Source organism: Stegodyphus dumicola, chromosome 12 (genome assembly GCF_044657685.1).
Source record: "Stegodyphus dumicola isolate Sdum_Otavi_A_Nest chromosome 12, ASM4465768v1".
Lineage (NCBI taxonomy): Eukaryota > Metazoa > Arthropoda > Arachnida > Araneae > Eresidae > Stegodyphus > Stegodyphus dumicola.
The window spans coordinates 113996534-114018780 of record NC_140779.1 but is presented as its reverse complement, the minus strand read 5'-3'; the positions used below and the strand labels follow the sequence as shown (position 1 = coordinate 114018780).

At 33.2% G+C, this 22247-nt stretch overlaps 1 protein-coding gene across 7 annotated transcripts in view; it reads left to right on the top strand.

Annotated features, from left to right (window-relative positions):
* The window catches only part of LOC118200813 (serine/threonine-protein phosphatase 4 regulatory subunit 1-like), a 236199-nt gene that overhangs the window by 169644 nt on the left and 44308 nt on the right, over positions 1–22247 (top strand). For 5 of the 7 annotated variants that reach the window (XM_035372780.2, XM_035372777.2, XM_035372778.2 and 2 more), the window contains one exon: positions 14625–14731. The exons of the other annotated variants lie outside the window; for them this stretch is intronic. In XM_035372780.2, the coding sequence (XP_035228671.1) occupies positions 14625–14731 (107 nt within the window). The remainder of the gene's footprint in view (positions 1–14624; positions 14732–22247) is intronic. 7 annotated transcript variants of the gene reach the window in all.

Below are 22247 nucleotides of genomic sequence, written 5' to 3'. Positions count from 1 at the left end.
ATATGTCATAAATGAACGTTGGTTTCTAGTATGAGAAGTTTAATGATAAAATTATTTCTTTGTGTATGTGTAATATCGACTAACTGTAAACATAAATTCTTATGCCCTTTTTCTCTATACATTGGAAATTATAAAAGAGCGTGATTATTATTCGAATAGTTGGTCATTAGCTAAAGGTAAATTTTTCCGATATAAAAATTTGAAGTTTCTTTTTTGTTGTAGGGGGGGATGCATCATGAAAGAGATCTGAAATCTAGAAGACTGCTTTTAGTAAATGCGAAAAAGAAGTGTTAAAATATGGTTGCGCGTCTGTACGTGTATAGTTTCCCATTTTTAGCCATTATGAATTTTTATGCAATTCATTAGGTTGTGCTAGCTATGAAAACTATAAGGATGGTTTTTAAGTTTAAAAGTATGTAATGATTTTTAAGTAAATTCTCGCGCATTTACATTTTTGTTTTATTAATTTTTTACTTTTTGGAAGAATTTTCATTTTAATTTCTACAAATTCGTTTGCATTTCTATTCTCTTGTAATTTTATCTTACCTCTCTTATCTATGTTCATATGGGTTGGCGGGAGATAAAGAGGCAAATATTTGATTATGGTTGGTATAAATTTAGAAAAACCACTTACACATGATCATTTATACCTAATAATGTGTAATCCAAATTTCCTATTGCAAACTTTTGTGTTGTGTTTAAATTAATAAAAATTTTTCTTACCAGTGATTAATTAAAAAAAATGCAAACAAGATAAAAGTGTAAGAAGCCAAGAGTTTATATAAAAGCATTAAAAGGTAGTAAGCATTTAAATTTTTAATTTTATGAATTGACAAAACCGGTTCTTGCCAAAAATCACATCCTGCTGTTACAGCAACTGAAATGACATGAATTGTCGTTATATATGGTAATGTGGTATGTGTGAGATAAGCCTTCATAGGTATTTCAGGATGTTTGATAAGTTTTAAGCTTATCTTGTGTCGCAGGAATGGATACATGTGTATGTTATGTACTCTTGACACGATTTTTATCCATTACGCATCATAACTTTAACAGCTTTAAGTTTTACCTTTATTAAAATTCTAGGTCGTGATATATTTTGCTGTCCGAATGTGTGGATGTGTTCCTTTTATTTTAACTTTTATGGATGTAATGATTGGGATTACGCCCTACACTTCATGAGAAGTTCCCCCAATTGCTTATTCTCATTAGAGTTGTGTAATTACGATGAAAGTTGCCCAATTACGATGACTCGTCCTGGCCCAAGCTCGTCAAAAAACATGTAGTGATGCGTATCTTGGGGAAAAGTTAATAAAGAAATTTGGTTTTACAGACACTGCGTTGCTCTGTCTACACTTTTAATTATATGACGCATTCAATGAAGAGTAAATCAATGCTAAAATAAAGTTTTTATGAGAAATCTTGCCTAATATCTGGTGAAATCTGTGTTAAAAGCTCAATCGAAGCACAGAACGGTACAGCATAACCACTTTCCAAACAGTTGCGAGTGTCCGCCGAAAGCTGTACTCAAAAGTGAAATCTCAAAATTTTGCTTTCAATAAATTGCAGAGAAATAAAATGCAAGTCTGATTTATTTACGTCTGTTACATAATGAAAAATCTAATTTCTTAGAATGAATTGTAAAAGAAACGCATGCTTAGTCATGGAATTTGGTCATTCATATTTGTAGAAGTGGAAGAAAATTTTTATAGTATTTAATTTTTTTTTCGTCTCGCAGCTGTTGTAAAGCTTTAGGACCCACCCCGTTTTCGGGGGAATGACGTAGTTAGTCAGCTTTCCTTCTTCAGTACCTCCTGTAATTTGTAACTTGAGCTAAACATCTCGTTTCGTAAATTTTGCCAGTTATCTCTTTTCTGTACATACAATATCCGTATGTCTCTGTTTGCATGATATTTTTTCTGTAAACGTAAATCAACTGATATATTTGTAGAATGCCGTGTCATTTTTAAATGAATAAGCAGTAGAAGAAATATGGTATAGAGTATAAAAGCTCGAAATAGCAGCATATCGGATATGTTCACTAGCGAGTACTTTACTAAAAAAATTGCACCCGAAAATAAATTAATTTGGTTGTTTTTCTGTGTACTCGTAAGTAAAGTAAACAGTCGGTAATTCTGAACGTAGTATGGAGTATCGAAAATTTCGTTCTATTTATGAGATTACGTTATAGCGTCTGAATTATCGATGCTAGGAAGCTAGTAGTAAGACTGCTGTGATGTTAACACTCGATTGGATATATAAAAATAGTTTCTCCATAATAATATACAGCGTGTTTCAAAAAGAATATACGTATTTCGATTGCATATATTTATTAAGCTGTAAGACATACGAATATGAAACTTTGCGCACATATGTACGAACCTCTCAAGTTCAGATTACAGATGAATAAGTCACTCGTCAGCGACACGAACAATATCACATCCATACTCAAATTCTTCCCATGCTTCGGCAAGCATGTCCATCGTCACTGATGTTATCACAGTACGGATCCGGTTCTTCACCTCTTCAGGTTCTATAGGAGTGGTGGTACATAAACGTTGTCTTTTAATGAAATCCCCTCCCAGGAAGAAGTCACAGGGTGTCAAATCCGGTGATCGTGGAGGCCGGCTGAGACATGCTAAGTGGCCAGCTCATTGACGACCAATCCAGCGGTTCGGTAGAGTTTCATTCAGATAATTTTGGCGACACCAGTGAGGGGAAGATGCTCCGTCTGAGGCCGGCTGAGACATGCTAAGTGGCCAGCTCAATGACGACCAATCCAGCGGTTCGGTAGAGTTTCATTCAAATAATTTATTCAGATATTCATTCAGATAATTTTGGCGACACCAGTGAGGGGAAGATGCTCCGTCTGAGGCCGGCTGAGACATGCTAAGTGGCCAGCTTATTGACGACCAATCCAGCGGTTCCGTAGAGTTTCATTCAGATAATTTATTCAGATATTCATTCAGATAATTTTGGCGACACCAGTGAGGGGAAGATGCTCCGTCTTGTTGAAAAAGTCGTCTTCGTGCAACCTAGGAAAAAACCAGTTTTATAACATAGCCGATATACTGCTGACCGTTAACTGTGTTACCGTCAAAGAAGAATGGGCCGTAAACAGATAATCGGGATATCGCACAAAATACATTGATTTTAGGCGAATCTCATACATATACATACATACATACATGTTCAATGTCTGCATGTGGGTTTTGTAGGCCCCAAATTCGAACATAGTGTTTGTTTACATGACCACTAACATAAAAAGTCACTTCATCACTGAACACGATGCATTGTGCGAAAGTATTATTGTCAATAGCATCAATAATCTCGTTACAAAACGCCACACGTTTGCATTTGTCATCAGGACGCTGAGCCTGTAACAAATGTAATTTGTACGGCTTCATAACCAACCGACATCTCAAAACACGCCAAATTTTTGTTGTAGGCAGTTTTAACTCCCGACTGGCACGACGGGTTGATTTTGGAGGACTACGTTGGAAAGCAGTTTGAATTTGTGCAACATTTTCGTCGGGAACACGAGGGCAGCCAGCTGTTTTCCTTTACATACACATCCTGTATTTACAAACTGTCGATTCCATCTGCGAATGGCGGCCGAGCGGTAAAGTCGCTGAACACTGGTAGTTCGGTCTGAGGTTCGAATCCCGCGAACGGGCTGGCTGCATGGGCGTTTTCGTGGTTTTCCCCATGTGTAACGTGTATACGAGCCAGTTTCCCTTAGAAAGTCCTCCACGAAGGCATCCCTCCCCCCTGAGGCAGATATCCCTAGTGTGCTTTGCCATAATTAAATACACACCATCTGCGAATGTTCACTCATTAGGAGGGTCACTTTGGTACTTCAACTTGAAACGTCTTTGCACTGTAATCACGGAATTGCACTTCGCAAACTCGAGAACACAATGATTTCTGCCGCAGAGTAGCCATTTTAAACATGTGACGGTGTTACCACGGAAATCAGAAGACAACTGACATCTAGCGGCTATTAATATAAACTAGACTATGTATTCATTTCGCCAATAGCCGAGCCGAGGCGCAGTGCTCGATAGTTTGGACAAAATAAGACTTTGTAATACGTATATTCTTTTTGAAACACGGTGTGCTAAGAAGCTCCAAAATTCTGGAAAAAGGTTAGGTTGACATCAATTTTTATTAGAAAATTAACCATTCTGTGGTACTCATTGTCATTCTATCCTGAAATTGCGTAGTTTATCTATAAAATCAACATCGATCTAAGATTTAAATTTTGTGGTAATTTTAAATTTCTTCCCAGTATTTTACGAAGCGAGGATGAAAGAAAATACTAAAGAAAGAACTGGAAGAAATCCTGCTTTTGGTAGGAGAGGTAAAAGCGTTATTGCGAATTCACCCCGTACTTCGTATTTTGTGGTATAAACCTGTTGATACATACATAATATATATGCCTCAGTAATTTTCTAATTACGTAACTTTTGATTGTTAATTCAGTGAGCAGATTTAATTAAACTGCTATAAAGCAATGTAAATATTTGTTTAGATTAATTTTTGTGGTTTTAAGTCGCTGTGTTTTCGTGTAAAAGTGTTATATTTATTTGAGAAAAAAAGAACATATTTGGAATAATTTCCTTTTTGACCTAGTTAAATATGTTATAATTGTGATACTTATTCTATATTATTATGGATTTCCAACGGGTCGGTAAGTTCAAGGATATGATGAACCAAGGGAATGAATGGTGGTCGCAGTCGAATACGCTCTGCCAATTCATCGGCATAATCGATATGCCACTGATTACAAGAAATGTATTAATAAAATTGATAATTGTTTATTGAGTTATATATCATATAGTAAGGAAGAATTCATGTAAAACAAGTAGAGGGGGGAAATACACGATAGTCATTGGTCGTTATTGAAAAGGACTGTTTTTTCTCTGACCGCTGAACTGCGATTTTTCCGATCTAAATGTTATGGTACGAGAGGTGTTGATTGCATTAGAAGAGAATGTCCTGGTCAGAACACATGATTACTGTTAGCATAAATTTAGATATTTTGCATAATGAAACTCGAAAGGCATACGAAACGAACGTGCGCCAAGGTATATATTGGCGAGAGAAAGTAAAGCTCGTGTGCAATGCAGTATTTTTGATTTTCACCCTAGCTACTTGTACCTGGCCAAAGGTCTAATCCAGTAGTACTTTCTTCTCTTTCAGGTACGATGGCAAAGTATATTCCTGTTTATTTTTCTTATTGCCTAAAATAGGTAAGCCTGATGATATTTAGTACTGATGATGATACTATGTAAGTTATTCTTTTGAATGCTTCAATTTTAATGTCCTTGAACATTATTACTTTTTGTTATGCTTAAGTTAAGCAAAATTATCCTATTAAATAAAGATTTCGTAGTTAATCTTTTTGATTTATGATTCTGTGCTTGAGAAAACGTACTCATTTCGCCTTCAGTGCTAATGCACAACCAACAGTTACGATAAATTTTGGATCTTACAAGTTATCCGAGAGAAATATTCCAAAATAAAATTTGTTACTAAACAAGTGTTATTGACTTTTCTCTCTTGCTTTGTAGAAGCGGTCAATAATTTCCTGCGAAAAAGTCACAAACAGATTAAATTTTTTGGAATGAGACAGTTTTTTTTAAACATGCTAAATATTAAAGAAATTGCTTCAATGTATCTAGTACCGCCATCTGATTAATTAAATACGAACTTTTGTGCAATTAGATTTTGTGATTCTACTTCTGAAACTTTTTTGTATTTTTAAACTTAAAAATATCAATCAAAAAATAATAAATCTTATAAACTATTCTTCTGAAAAGGGTCAGTGCAGGAAAAGTGTTGCCAGGTGGTGTGATTTTTCGCAAATTTGCTAATTTTGACAAACCTGCGCAACTAAGATTTGTGTGTGTGATTTTTGCTACTTCATCATTTTCTTATGCTATTTTTTGCGACTTCAAATGTTTTTTTTAATATATCGTAAAGTACTTATATGTTAAAAGAATGTACCAACTGCAATTAATTTACAGTATATATTTAATTTGTTTAGGTTTAAGTAGAAGTTGAGATAATCAGAATCTTGCTTGGGTGGAAAATTCGTTATGGACGCTCACTATTTTGCACTGAAATTTTATTAATGACTTTAATAATTTGAAAATTTTAATTGAGCATTTGACGTAATTCGGATAATTTGTTAACAGAACCGAAATGCTACAGTACCCCCAAAGTTAACGATGTATGGGACTGACGATACGTGCGTAAGTCGGGGTTTAACCAGGACCAGAGTCCGAAAAATGCTTATTTTAAAGGAAAATATAATTTAAAAAAAAAAAGTAGTTTTTGTACAAATATATGCTAAACGGTATTAAAATGAATGGGATGCAGTCAATGGAGTCAAGATGCTGATGACTTAGAATAGAATCGTCAAAGTCTGTTAAATTTTAAGATAAAATTTAAGACTTTGACGATTCTATTCATAAAGTGGTGTTTGGGAAGAAAAGTTACTAATATTTTAGAGAATTTAGCATCAATTATTATGCTTGGATGTATTTTATATCTAAAGAAGTTCGAGTGTTTAGGTTGAGTAATGTTTATGAGCATTAAGTGAATTTTTTGACAGTTTCGAATAGAAATTAATTGCAACCGTAAATGTATTAATAAGTATGGAAGAAACATGTAATCGTATAGCTTCAAGTTAACGTTAGTCTCAGGGTATTACAGTAGCTTGTTCATATGAATGTTGCGTAATTCGCGTAATTTGTCGAATGAAGTAAAATAATCTCTGGACATTTAAGAAAATTTCCCCTTTTTATTGCATTATTTGTCGTTTCATTTGGCGCACAATTAGTTGAAATTATTTTTATTTGCCAATTCTCATTTCTATTATACACTCAGAGTTTTACAGAACATATGTTTCATCCTGTTTTCACACCAGAAGTTCCAAAAGTTAAACCATATAACATTATGAGACAAATAAGTAATGCGTCAATAACTATTATATTTTTGGAAATCAATCTTCGTGACCTTTTTCTCTTCACCCTCAATCTAAACATTTTTGTAGCGTGCTTATTAACCTCGAAAAAGTTCTAAAAATCAATCGTGTTCAGTGTCTCATTGCCAAACTTGTGTGTTAATGATGCGCGAATTTGATATTTCCCATGCCAATAAACTCATGACATTCTGCGTTTTCGGTATTAAGGTTTGAACGGAAGAAGGTTAGGAGATTTTAAAAGCATATTGTTACCAATCTTGCTGACGATGATCAGTACAACCCACAGCATTCATCCTGGCAAGGTCTCAAATGCTTCGTTGACAAGTGCACGTGACACAGCCGGACTTTACCTCAGTTCCATCCCAAATTTTGAGAGGGAGCAAGCACCCCGGGGAAAAGGGACCTCTTCCCCTACTTCAACCTCTCGAGAAGACTTTCAACTGCCCACACTTTTGTGAATTTTGTGTATATATTATTGAAAATTTAACTGGGCTTTCTTTTCAAATGATATAATTTCCTGAAATGCTTTGTTTCATTTAGTTTGGTAATAGTGAATTAGTCTCATTTATTGCTTGCATATTCACTAATTTCTTGGTAAGTAAAATCCTGTGTTATTCTTATTTTGAACAATGTGTGCGCTTTTGCTCAAACCAAATCAAGATTATCGGCATCAGATCATGACAGTGAATTTGTGTAAAATCTACTCATAAGAAAAGTGCATTTAAAAGCTTTGTCATATCGAAATTATTAATTATATATGCTCGTTTGAAAATAATGGTATTTCTCTTTTTCTCTTTTGGCAGCTTTTGAAACGTTACTTTTAACATCTAGTACAGCAGAAAATGCCTTGGTATCGATGCTATGTAATGTTCTCATACATGATTAGAACCCAAATGATAATTGCGCGTTTCACAAGGAGTAAAGGTGCTTATTTTGTGTTGGAGGAAATAGCATATTTCAGGATCTTGCTCCGCGGTTGTTTGTGTGTAAATTACAGTGTCAGTAATTTCAAAATTTGCAGTATATTAAACAGAAAGAATTTCGAATTGCTGATGCATTTTTATTATTTTTTTCTGTCTCGGCATTTTAAAATTAAATGCGCTCTATTATGAAACTGAAGTTTCTATTACTGAAGTTGTGGTGTTTGGATATTAACTCTTTGCTTTAATTTAGTATTTATTAAGTAACCGTTGAAATGCATCGATATTTTAGAAAGTGTATGTAAATTTATAATTGTTATGTTACGGAAGGGGAAGATATGACAAAATCTTTAATTCTGTTCTTTCAGTAATTGCGTAAAACGCAGAATTTTCTGGCGTACGAGAGCATGCGCTCGTGGAGGCATTTCTGATGGATGGAAAAGCCCCCCTTTTTTTAAATTAATTTATTTATTTGATCATCGCAAAGTATAGAGGGCTAGCTGCCAAGGGAGGGCTACCTTCTTAAGAGTTACTTTTGTTGGGAGTTTTAAGTTACACTTCAATGTCTACCAAAACGTCGATGTTGCCAGGATTTGACTGTGGCTTGAATCGTTCGTAGTTTTATCCCCCCCTTTTTTGTGTGTGTGTCCCCACTTCTGACCGATGTCTAGACTTTTTAATATAATTTTTTTATTACTGTCTTACATGTTTATCTTATTTTTAATTTATAACCCAGTCTTTGATTTTGGAAAGGCGTGATATTTATTCGCCTCATGGAATATGTTGGTCAGGACCGTTTAATCTAATTTTTTTACCTCGCACAAAGGTGGAGTTATGTGTGCTGGAATTTTTATGTCAAGGGAAACAGTATACTTAATTGGCGGGATTGATCTGTAGTAAGTTTCAGCAGTGGAATATAGAAGTCGCAAAAACTCTTCGTTTCAGGAGAAAAGACTGTTTTAAATGTAATTACGGAAATTTTTAGGTAATGTTAATGACATCTTACGATTTCAACTAATATCTTTTCATTTGTACATTCCGTGATGTAAATTTATTTACTAGGTTTTTTGTACATACAGTGGCTCAAATATTTGAGAATACACCTGACTTTTATTTGATAAATCTTTCAGTATAAATAAACACGTTACCAAGAAGAGCAAACACGTTTTTATTTTTACACTTTAACAAATGCTTTAATTTAAAGTAAAAATAAAAAAGTGTTCAACAAAAAATTCTAAAATGAAAAATTCAGAATTTTTAATAAACATATGCATTGCCTCAAAACATTAAGAAACACACCAATGAAATTTTTGTGCTATCTCGCGTACAAAGAAAGTGTAAGTATTATGTTGCGTATCCTTTGGATTTTATGATCTCTTCCAAACGTCGTGGTACCGAAACGCTTAACTTTTTGGTGGTATTTGAAGATATTTTGTTCCATTCTTCTTCCAACACTCGTTTTAAATGCGGTTCGTTTTTAGTTTTGTGTTTTTGAACCGCTGTTTCGAAGTGGCCCACAGATTTTCTACTACACTGATGTCTGGGGACTATGATGGTGTGTGTAACTGCTGTTTACAGTGAAAAAGATACCACGTTTTGACGTTATAATGCCGTGTGTTTGGGGTCACTGTCGTGCTGGAATATGAAATTTCCATCTAAAAATATTTTAGCACTTTTTTTTAGATTATTTTGGAGTATTTCCTAGTAAACCGTATGGTTGATAATGCCATCTATAAAAACTAAATTTCCTACTCAATTTAAAGTCATGCAACCCCAAACCATGACGGAGGCACCTTCATGTTTAACTGTAGGGTGTAAAGTTTTTTATGGATCCAAAGCGGAGTTGGGCTCTCCATAGGGTGCGACGACCGTCACTGCTGAAAATGTTGAATTTACTTTCATCAGTGAATATAATTTTCTTCCAAAAATTATTCGCCTTCAGTTGATGAGTTTTTGCAAACTCCAAACGCTTTTCCCGATTTTTCAAGCAGATGAATGAATTCTTTCTAGTAGCTCTACTTTTATATCCAGCTTGTCTGATTACATTTCGCACAGTTTAAGCACTTAACACTTCTGCCAATAATTTGAGAAGTTTCTGCAGCAAGTTCGACTGCACTTACAGATCTTGATATCTCAAAATTTTCCTTTTCGCGACATCACTCAGAATACCTCTTCCACTTTTATTTTTCAGTCAGTCCATCTCTTTTAAATTTTCCAGTGATTTCCTGGATACATATATGACTTCTACCAACAATATTAGGTATTTCACGATCATATTTTCCTTTTTTTGTATGATCTTAGTACGAATTTCTTTACATCAATACTGGTTTCTCTTCGAGGAGCCATTTTCTATATAAGAGTGTGACTTTTAAGTTTATATAACAAACTCCAACGCCAGATGAAATAGTTTAAAGATTATGCAACACTAGATTAAAGTATAGAAGCCACGTAGAAAAAATGTAGTGGTGTTGAGTTCTAGTTTTCATTGGTGTATTCTCAATTTTCAAAAATCTGCAAATGTTTATTTAAACCGCTACTGAAAATTTTCATTTTAGGATTTTTTCGTTGATTGTTCTTAATTTTTACATTAAATTTTAATCAATTGGTATGTGTAAAAATAAAAACATGTTTCCGCATCTTGATATAATGTGTTATTTATATTGAAAGTTAGATTTATCAAGTAAAAAGTAAAGTCGATTTTTTGAGCCGCTGTAAGTATCTCGTTGCAGGTGAGCACGATTGATTTCTCGCCCGAAAGAGTTTTTATTTTTTATTCTTCGTATTGAACTCTTCAATTAGGTGAAGATCCTTGTCGCATATTCAAAACATTTCGGAAGAACAACTCTTTAGAAGTTTTTCCTTTGTCACACGACATGAAATGGCCATCACCGCCGATCATTTTGTTGTTACCATGCAAAGGGCAAACGAATTCTTCGATACGAGTAATTGTTGACGAGTATTTGATGCTGTTTACCTGAAGGGTTGTTGAAAACGAGCAACTTAACAAATTTTTGCGAAAGGAAAAAAAATGAAAAATTGTCTGAAATAAATTATGTGTAATATCAGCCGAAGGCCCTGAGATATTCTATACGATATTTGATAGACTATACTAAGTAATAAGGAATATACTATACTAAGGAATAATAGATAACTAGCCTAAGGAAAGTATTCCGAAAATCCACTTTGTTGCGTAGGCAAGAAATAAATGGGGAGCGCGAGACAGTTTTGTATTATAATTAATCCTTTTTGCAGGGTATGAGCAGACTAAGCCATAAATAGATTGATAGCTACTTTACTTAAAGTTGTCTCTTTTTTTGTTAAGAAATCTGAAGTCCATATGACGTTTTCATATTTCTGTATAGGTTACCACGGGTAATGAAGTTAATTGAAATATTCCGTTTGTTTGACGAACAATTCGCATCAGTCGAAAGGCGGTGAAATTTTTACCAAAATCAATTGCATTAAGTGACTGCTGGTGGTTTCAGTTATTTACATATCATAAGGACTGCATCTAAAGTTCATCAATTGCGGTTTATAACTAGGTGCATAACATATTTTCAGCAACCTTAAAATTCATTCGCACCATAAATTGCTCATTAGACCGTTTTCGTACATATTGTATTTTTCAGAAGTCATTAAATCTTTTAGCTGAAATTTTAAATAAATAGAATATGCAATATGAAACTTCCTATATCGTAGCCGATGATTTTTCTTGCTGTATTTTAAAAGATAATGGGAGATCAACAAGATATTTTTTTCGCGATTTCTTTCGGTTTAAAAATGAGTCGTGCTTGCTGGTCTAATAATGGCAACAACCAGCGAGTTCATAATCATTTTCATTATTTGATAAAACTTTACAGTTCCTAGTTATTTTGTACTGGGTTCGTATTTTGACTTTACGTTTTTATCAGTAGGGAGGAAGTTGCGTTGATGAGCTGAGGTAGGTGCTTAATCAATAGCGCACTTCGCCATTCATGGCATGTAATGTCTTGAGGTTTACCTTTCAGACCGGTTTCTTTAGTCCATGGGTGGTCTTTTATTTCATCACTTAGTTCTTCTGTAGTACATACATATCTCCAAATACGGCAGATCAAATTTCTGATTTTGGAACTTCTCTTGGTTACGTTTGTTATTTACCTTTGGACTTAGCAAAGGCAACAGGATTATTGAAATTGTATTCCATAACTATGAATATACATTTTTTTTTAATTCATGAATATTGATAATCTAATAGTTGTTCAAGCGAGTTTCAACATTTAAAAGTAGTCAGATTTTCTATTTTATTTTACAGGGTAGCATTCCTTAAACATTTGCATTGCACAATTTAATAATTTCTCGCATCAATTCAGATAGCAAATCAAATTTTAGTGTGACCAATCACTGGCAGACATCCAAGGGTCATGAATTCTAGCCGTTGTAAGATGCTTCCATCTGAGTTTTGTAAACTATTATAAAGAAGTCTATTTTCTAAAAAGGTTCAATCAGCTGTTTGTTATCGGTAATAATCGCAAATAAGTTAATGTTTTTATTGTTATCACAGTAAAATTTGTGATAAGTCAAATTGCGTATGAAGAAGAGATTTCTTTCTAAATCTTAACGAGTTTTAACATTTGTAAATTTTTATGTTAGATTTATTCACCCCCCTCCCTGTTATGTTTATTTTGAAGTTTTATTTATTAGAGGTTTTAAAATGATTTTAGCTTGCATGCAACAAACATAGGGGAGTTAATTAAGAATGTTGAAGTCCATTTTATTTTGTATTACGTCTGTGAAATAACCTATAACATCATGCCTGAAATTCTAATTTAAAACAAAAATTGTATTCCTTTACTGAACTGTTTTTAATTGTATTAGTATAAACTGTTTTTCAGTATTTAAGCTCTTTGAAGAGAATTTTGTCCTTCAAGAAGACATCTCACCCCTTGGGCAGAGATGACAATAGTGAATTTTACTGTAATCCAATAAATCTCAATGTCTTTCTGTTACGAATATCCATATGTCTTTTGCCCTCCTCTCACTGTGCTACTGGTCAGAAACCAGCCCATTTCATGGACACTCAGAATTTCTTTATAATATATGTGTAGTAGAGTCTTATCTTTCTCTACTACACATATATTATAAAGATAATTTTATCTTTCTTTGAATACTGCAGACGTGAAACCTCTCGAATTAGCGTCGAGTATGCTTTCAGTTACACCACAAAGGCATGCCGAAAGTAAGGAGAAAATACCTTGCATACTTCTCTTTTTAAAGGGTGACTGGGGATTAGGGATCTAATCACCAATCTTGGTGATGAGGAATTACCGTCCACAACCTTTTAGTTCGAGTGCCACTATAGAGTGATTTGTCATTTCTTTTGTGATGAAAAAATGTGCTATGCTATCCCCGGGAGTAGGACCCTGGACTTTGAATAGGCATCCAGCATACTTCCAGTTGCACCACGAAGACATGCGGAAGGGAGGGGTAAATTACCTTACAAGTGTAATGAATGGTAATTTATTAAACGTACAGTTAAATTTTGAAACAGTTGCTATTTAAGGAAAATGCAAATATGAAATCAAGAAAAAGAGCTTTTTTGTAGCTGTTTTCCGTTATTTTCAGAGATTCCCGTTTTTTTATTAAGCTTTTACTCGGGGAGGATTGTAAATATCTATATTATTTATGGAGTAAATGTTTTGTCTGAAGGTTGCTAAGAGTTGTAAATTAAAAAAAGTCTGTATAATAAACTTAAGTGGGAGTTTTCAAAAGGAATAAAAGTCGCACTCAGAATATACTGAGCAATAGCAGCCTGTTGAGATAAATACAGCTTAGAAAAGTTCTAACCCTTCAAGTGTTATTAATTGAATAAAAATTGGGAAAACTTAAAATCTGCTTCATTCCTTAAGGTGGCCTGGGGGATTTAGTTTAACAGTTCCCGAAGTTGTATTATTTATTTTGAAGTGCAATCGTAAAAAAATGCGTAGTCCTTATTTTGTGCAGTAATGGATGGGCAAAATATTGGTGGAATTAAATTCTGTATACGAAGCTCATTTAGCGCCTTAGACGTTTTAATATGTATAAATGTAATTATTTTTTATATAAAGAAAAGCAAATTGAAGTTTTATAACTGCCTAAAGCAGTACATAGAACTGTCAGTCTGTTTTCCTTACTTTTTAAGTATTGTACTGTTTATTGAAAATATGATCCTTTGGAAACAGAATGTACAGTTTTAAGATTTAAGTTTTATCTTCCAATTTTAAATGAAGTTCATATTTAAAAAGTTGTGTAAAAATATTTATGGAATGGAGTCTTTGAAAATGTGTTATGCCTTTCCCTCTTGTTGGTAACAGGCTTGTATTTTTATTTGATACCATGATATATAAGTAATTTATGCTTGTTGCATTCAAATGCTAAGCCTGTCATTGAAATAATATATCTCTTTCATGTTTTTAAGATTTTTCATATTTCTATATTGATGTTGGACTCCTTCTGCAAGTCTCACCAGTTGATTTGGTGTTAAAATTTTGTGGCGGATTTTTGAAAATGATACGGTGTCATCCAGATTCCTGATTCAAACCATTTTTTATTTATTTATTTATTTTAATGTAGGGGGAGATCGCTATATTTTTCTAAATGGAATTTAGGAAGATTTACTTAAGAACTTAAGTTGCTTAGAATTTCATGAAATTTACTATTTATAAGTATTAAGAATAATTTTCTTTTGCATTTAGACAAGTTGTGGCTCGAAACCTTCTGGAGACGTTACGTTTGGTGCATGAAAATCAGGATGAAGTAGCGCGTGTTCTTGATGTTCTCAGTTCAATTTCGGAAGATTATGGTAAGTTACATTGCTCATATTTGCAATTCTAATCTTTTGTTTATATTTATAATTTACTTTGTAAGAAAGAACACTCGAAGTAATTCGTTTAGGATGAGGACTTGAATTTTAAACTTGTGTGACATAGCACTGTAGGTGCTTATTAATGCTATTAAGATATATGCTTTGTATTTCATCCTTTTTTTTTTTTTAATGTTAAAAGAAGCGTAAATTAAACATTAGTAGTGGTTTCTGCAATAAAATTGTATGTTTTATTTGTAATAATGGAATGACAGTTCCAAAAGAATACAAATTACATCACCATTCACAGTGAAATGAATCGCAAAGAAAAATTTGAAATATTGGTAGGTAAACTTACGGAAGTTACCCCTTTTTAAAATCAGGCTGCAAAACAAATTTCTGTGAAACAAATGCACTGAAACAGCAGTTCATGCAAGTTTTGCTTTTGCTAACATTATTGAAAAAAAGATCAGAACTATTTAATGGTGGTGAATTTGTTAAAATATTGTTTGATTAAAATCTGCAGAACTTCTTTCCAATTAAAAATGATATAGTATTATGGAAACTATAATTAAACAAATTTTTCTGTGGATGAGATCCAAATCTTCAAGAATTTGTTGTACTGCTTAAAGAAATTGAAAGTGAGTATGGGTAAATTTATTATGATGAGGTAAAAGTTCTTAAGTCCAGGAGCTATATTAAAAGGATTTTTTGATTTAATAATCCAGATTATTATCTTGCAAAAAAATAAAATCATCAATGAGCAATCATAATGACATATGATTTAGCCTTTCTTGTTGATTTAGTGACCATTTAAATAATCTCAATAAAGTGCTGCAGGGAGAGGATATACTAACATGTATGCGTCCATTAAAATTTTTAAATGAAATTGCAGGTATGGGAAACACAAATGGAAATAAAAAAATTTCTCACATTTTCTGTCTTAAATTGTCATGTTATTCCAAATGAAAAATCTCAAGAACACCCAAGAAAACTAGCATTATAATGAGAGGAATGTGAAGCGAATTTCATTTGACCTATAGAAATATAATAGCAGCTCTAAAACATTTTTTGATTCTAAATTAGAAAATTTGGAAAGCTAATGACATTTTCTAAACGACTGTCAGAAAAAAGTCGCTAATCCGTAAATAATTGCTGTAGCAGTGAATTTACAAATTGTTCAAATAATGCTTTCAAATTATCTTAATTAGTTGTCAGATATGTGTAGTAATATTAATACAGCATTTTCGATTATTCTTTGCTCAACATTGATATCCTTGTAACAACGTCTATTATTTTAAGTCGATTTCAGTCACAAAGTTTCTTGAGCAACTCTTTCTTTCTTCAGAAATTTATGAAGGCATTTAATTTTCAATTCTTTCTGTTAACCATCCGTAAAAATTTCTCATCAGAGCCGTATCTCGCATGCTTATCTATAATTGGTTAATATTCTAAGCAATTAAGATGTTTTGATGTGAAAAATAACACATAATCTCCTGTGTTGAAAGCAAAACCTTCCTTTTATTTCTTTATTTGTATATTTTAAATTTAAACGAGATTAAAATGACTTGAGTATACTGTAGATATTAAGTTTCTAACAGTTATTTTAATTTTTAAACATGCTTTACTGTTTATTCTCGCTTCCCACCTACTATTCCCTACCAGAACCGCGTTACGTGTAAATAAAATAAAGTGTATTTAAAGGAAGGTTTCGCTTACTTCAGCAGAAGGGCTTAGAAGTTCTTAGTGGCGCATATTTCGTTGTTTAAAGCTGACTACCTTCGGCCGTATTGTACGTGCCTGCTATTCGCCATTAAATTAAATTAAGAGCCAACTACGTTAGATAATTGTGTACAGCTTCGGCGAAGTTCAGTTTAGTTTGGCATTAGATAATTTTCTTATCTGGAGTTCAAGGCCAAGTGGAGGCCTGAAAGTCCGAGAAAGGGGCCATTTGCGTTCTTAGTTCGAGATAATAAAGGGTGAGTTTAACCCTTTTGTGGACTTTTCATTTACAGACTTGGACTCAGCAATAAGTCGCTACATAGTTCAACAAGGTTTCTACCAAGTTAAGCATAGGCAAAGTAGTTAGAAACACAAAACCGATTGTTTTAACTCCTGAGGCATTTATTTATCAAGATGTACATTTATCCGGGCTATAGATATCCAGAACTTTATCCGCTTACATTTTCTTGTGTGTCAAGTGAAGTAAGCTGCTTGTATTTACGCCTTTCTAATTCCATTAATTTACGATAGTAAAAATTTTTGTACATTAAAATTAATTGGATAGAAATAGATTATTGATTTATTTTTGTCGTGAATGAAAATAATTTCTTTAATTTGAATGTGGTGTAAAGGTACACGTTTTTCTTTAGTCATTTATTTTAAGTGATTTTCATTGAGGCCTGTGGAAATGAAGATAATCTTTATTTTTTTATTTTAATCAGAGTAGATATAGATACTCATTTGGGAAAATTAAAACAGTAATAATTATTGGAATCAAACAATGTGGGGGAGTTCTTGATCACTTTTTTTGCCTGAATAATAGAGGGGTGCTTATTGTTTTATAGCTTTTTTCATTAAGTATACTAAAAGCCCGGGAAATGCCGAAAGCAGAGACGTGAAAATTCTGGATAAATGAGTGTATAAAAAAAAGTTATACACGATAGCGAAGTCAAATGAAAGGAAGAAATTTCCGGTGTGGAATTATCGGAGCAGTCATGTTTGTTATCAACTAAAGTAACAAAAAGCTTAAAATCATGTAGAGGAGAAATGCATTTCTCTCCAAGTATTTCGTATTTTCGAAACATAAAAAGTAAATCTTACCCGATTATGAAATTCCATCGATATCAGAATTTGCGAAAGTCACCAGACTGCGCCAGTTATTCTGGAAGAAACTATGATCGTTACTTAGTTATGTAATCAACAGATACCAGTTACTGATATAAAATATAAAAAGCTTAACTCATTTATCACGGTTTTTCACTTGCATCGCTTTTATTTACACGAATACAAATAATATCGCATATCGTGTCCATTAACATTCACTCCTCTTTATATCAGGATTCCGAAGCTTCAAAAATACTTTGCTGCTTGCTGTTCTGTATTAGGCAGGTCCTAAATTTTAATATTCTTTGTCAGAATACGAGATAAAAGCATATAAATAGCAATTAACTTCTATCTTTTACGAAAGTTTAATCGGGTTATCAATAATTGTGGTGCTTACATCAAATCGAGACGAAGATCTTAACTTTGTGTCTTGATGTGGTATCTATCCGTTATTGGCACCTTAGCGATTTAAATTTGAATAACATTCAACGATTGGTTCGCTAATTCAAAATACAGCATTTTAGAAAGCTTGATTTGGTATTTTTCAGAAGTGGAATAGATTTTTGACTTCAGTAACATATTAATAGTTTGAACGGAATTAAAATTTGCGCTTGGACAGTAAAGTAGGCGGTGCTAGAAGTAAATCGGTGAGTCTGAATGTCCAGTTGCCAATTTAGAAAGGGGGGAAAATACTTTTTAGAATTCTTTGCAAATTTTATTGTGTTTTCAGGCACTGTCGAAATATTTTTAAAAACTTACCTCCCTCCACACAAGATTCGAGCTTTTAAATGTTATCAGATGATTTTACTTGTTTTTACCGTCCGTTGCTTATTTACATTTCAGCGTTTTTGTTTTTAGACATACCGGATCCTTACTTGCGATAATGCTTAAAATAATCATTTCTTTAAATTGAAACACTGCGCACTTTTTTAAAGCTATTTTCCAGTTGAAATCGAAGTTTAAAATAGAACCCCCGTGGCTACCCTCAGCAGCCTTGGAATACCAGACAAGAGAACAGATCTCTTCTTGGGAGGACTTTGTGCGTGTGATGACAAATATTCTAAATTCGTGTATTGGAAGATCACCAAAACAGTGTATGCAAATGATGTATACTAATGCGGCAATGTTCCTTGAATACTTTTAAACACAAAAATGTTATTTGGTACAAATCCGATATGTCTGGAAGCGACAAGTATTACTTCTTAAAATTGGCAATAACAACAGCCCATACTTGCGAGCTTGGAATGCCATTATAATGCTGTTTGAGGAAGGGCGACCCGTCTGAAGAAATGTTGTAGCTTCCCGTTTCGCTAATTCATTGGCAAGCTAGGCAAATTATTTCATGCGTTTCATGTCTTTGGCAAATAAAAATAAAACTACTGTCAAAAATTACCGTTTATCTCGTTGTAATTAGAATAATTTTGTTTTGTTGATGGATATGTTGATAAGTTTCCCGACTTCAGATTATGCAGAATCGAAAGTAAATTGGGATTTGATGTGAAGTATTATTTCTTTATTATCTAATTCAGTGGTTCACGGAATGCAGACGTCAAATTTACTCGCATATTTGAAAATGCGTATAATTTGTTATTTAAAGATGTTGCTTAAAATTTTAACGGATTATTTTTACGAAGAAAGTTTACGTGATTTTGAAATACGGCGTTTTTTGAATAAGAATAATTAAGGGAAATAAAGAGACCAGTACCGTTAAGCTTAATTTGTCAAATACGTTAATTTAAAAAAGAAACACTGTTGTTTTTGAGATTATTATTTTCAGTTATTTTTTGTTATAGCATTGGTTTCTTCTAATTACTTTTTGTTTTATTTTATCTTTTTATTTTCAGTTATTTTTTGTTATAGCATTGGTTTCTTCTAATTAATTTTTGTTTTATTTTATCTTTTTATATCAGTAGTTATTCAATTTACGGCTCGCGAAAAATTACATTACATTGCAGTCGCAAGGTGAATGAAAAAATTGTAAATAAATTTAATTGAATACAAATGCGTCACTGGCAGACTTTTTTGAGAACAACTTTGGAGATTAAGCATTTGGTGTTACCTGAGCATTCGATAATTCTGGTGCGTAATATTGAAACTAGTAGACAGACAGCTTGATACTAGTGTGTATATGTTGATCTTTTTAATTCGGAACTTTACTTTCGTAACGCATAATTAAATCTAATCTAGCTAATCCTCTTCTAATTAAGGAATTTTATATTGACAGTTATTGATTAATGTGTATTTGACTTTCCTTGGCGTATGACTTGTCTTGAACAATGCAGCAACTATAATCTGTAAAGTAGGTTAACTTTTGCAGTTATAAAATTTCACCTCGAGAGAATCTGAAATTTGTACCCGAAGAAAAATAAATTCTGTAATAGGTGTATTGTTATTAGTTTTGGGTTTTGTCCCTGAAGGACTATTGTTTCCGTTTTTGCGGTTTTGCGTTGAATCTGAATATCCGTTTCACTTTTCAAACTGTTGCCATCAAATACTATCGCCCTGTATTACATTTGAAGAAATTAAATAATGAAGACTGCATAAATGTATGTATGTTTCTTGCATTGTGATAAAACAACGGTTCCTAGAGCCATCGAATTTTGAATGACGTAATCCTACTGCGAATAGGGGCATCTGGAACAAATTTGGAATTTGTTTTATTATCGGTTTCATATTTTGTAAAACTTTAACTAATTTTTGATTAACAAACTCAACGATTTAATAGCGAGTAATGGCAACACTCTACGGGAGGGGGGAAAAAAACTTTTTATCTCTAGCGCGCGTAACTGTGTATGGGAAATTCTAAAAATAGGCTCATTTTAAAATTATTTTGCGATGTTGCTGAACTGAATTTTATGGTTTAAGTGCAAAGAGCATGATAATAAATAAATAAAGGTAACACACAAAACGTTTAAAAAAAAGGGGGGGCCTCTTTTGGATGTTATTTTAAAACCTGAAAACCTTTCAGTTTTTGGGGGGCGAAAATGTATTTTTATTAATTTTGCATTTTTTATTAGCTAATCCTTTGATTATCATTATTGTACTGTATTTTGACCCTTCAGATAACTCATTCATAGCTTAATCCAAGGTGATACAGTTGACTTGTTACCATTCTCGACGTTTCTAGTCCTCTGGAAATTGGACATGATTGTGTGTACGTAACATGGAAAAAAATTCATGAATCTACTGTTGATGTTAGCTCGTGTTCAATTGCATAATGTTTCTGATATATTTGCGTCACATGTCCTTACGACTAAAGCATGAAAGTGTGCCATAATGTAGACCCGTTCAACCATGGCTGATAATTTTCTCCCGAATAATGAATCTTCACGATTATGTTATTTTTTTATGATGCATTGCATAGGAAGTGTTTTCGTATAGTTACATTGTAAGTCACAACTTACTATTATTAATACAACTATACGTTGTTATGCTCACCTGTATTTTAAATTGTTGTTTTACCGCTAATTGGTATGTGTCGGCATGTGTTGTTTAATACGTTAATGTTGATCTGGGGTACTTCTTGCAAACCGTAAATATAAATGTGAATTACGCTCTCAGTTTTTTGTTTCGTCTTGGTGGAATGCTAGTTCCTGCACAGTATTTTTGCAAACCTTGTTGAAAAAGAAGCTAAATTCCGATAGCTCATTTGCGTAGTTTTTGTGAATTACCTGTTTAATGATCATACTAATATAGATATAGCAACATTTAAGATTTTCTAAGACTTTTAAACTTTCAGTTTTCTGCAGCTTTAAGACTGCATACGCTTTTATATCGGAAGCGTGTGAAATCTTCCTTCATTTTAAGTTTCTCTCTCTCTCTTTTTTTTTTTTTTTTTTTTTTCTTTGCTTTGCTTTGCTTTAAGACGGAGTATGACATCCGAAATCTGCCCTTTTGTGCATAAATAGAAACTTCCGGAGGGAAAGGTACTCAGCAGATGTTCGAGGCTTCATACCAGCACGCGTCTTGCACGTGACTATTTTTTCTTCGTTTGTTTTTGATGCAGATGGCTTCTTCCCTCCCCCTCCAAGAAATCTCTTTAACATCAGACCCTTTAGCAGCGGGCTATGTCTAGTCGCGTGCCGGAAATTTAGCATCCTTACATCCAGCAAAAGCGATTTCTATTCCCTTGTCATCTATAAATTTACTTCCAGCATCTGCTTTTTCCTATTTTTAGACTTTTTTTTTTTTTTTTAAGCTGTTCCCTTTCCGAAATGTTCCCTCTCATTCTTATAGTTGATTTCTAGCCGTTCCCATATCATTCAGTAAATACATGAGCCATACCATGTTCATCTTTCTCGCAGAAATCTAATCTCGAGAATTGAAATGTAATTTCTAGTATTTCTTCTGAGACAATCTAAAAATATTGTTTAATGTTGGGTAGTGAATGAAATAGTGTGAGGATTACCAAAATGTAAAGATTGTCCCAGAGGACCAAACAATCAAGGGACTATTGTTCTTATTGTTATGTGTAAAATGCAAGAAATTAGCCAACTGCTAATAATTTTATCTAACTGCCGTATGGCTAAAATTAAACTGGGTATTTAAAAATTTGCAGTTTAAGTTAGAAAAAATTGAAGTCAGTTTAAGGGGGACATATGACATAAAAATTTTCAATTTTTGGCTAAAAGAATGAAGTAGCCCAAGGATGATTCCAAAAATATATAATTTATTCATGTTTAGAAATTCT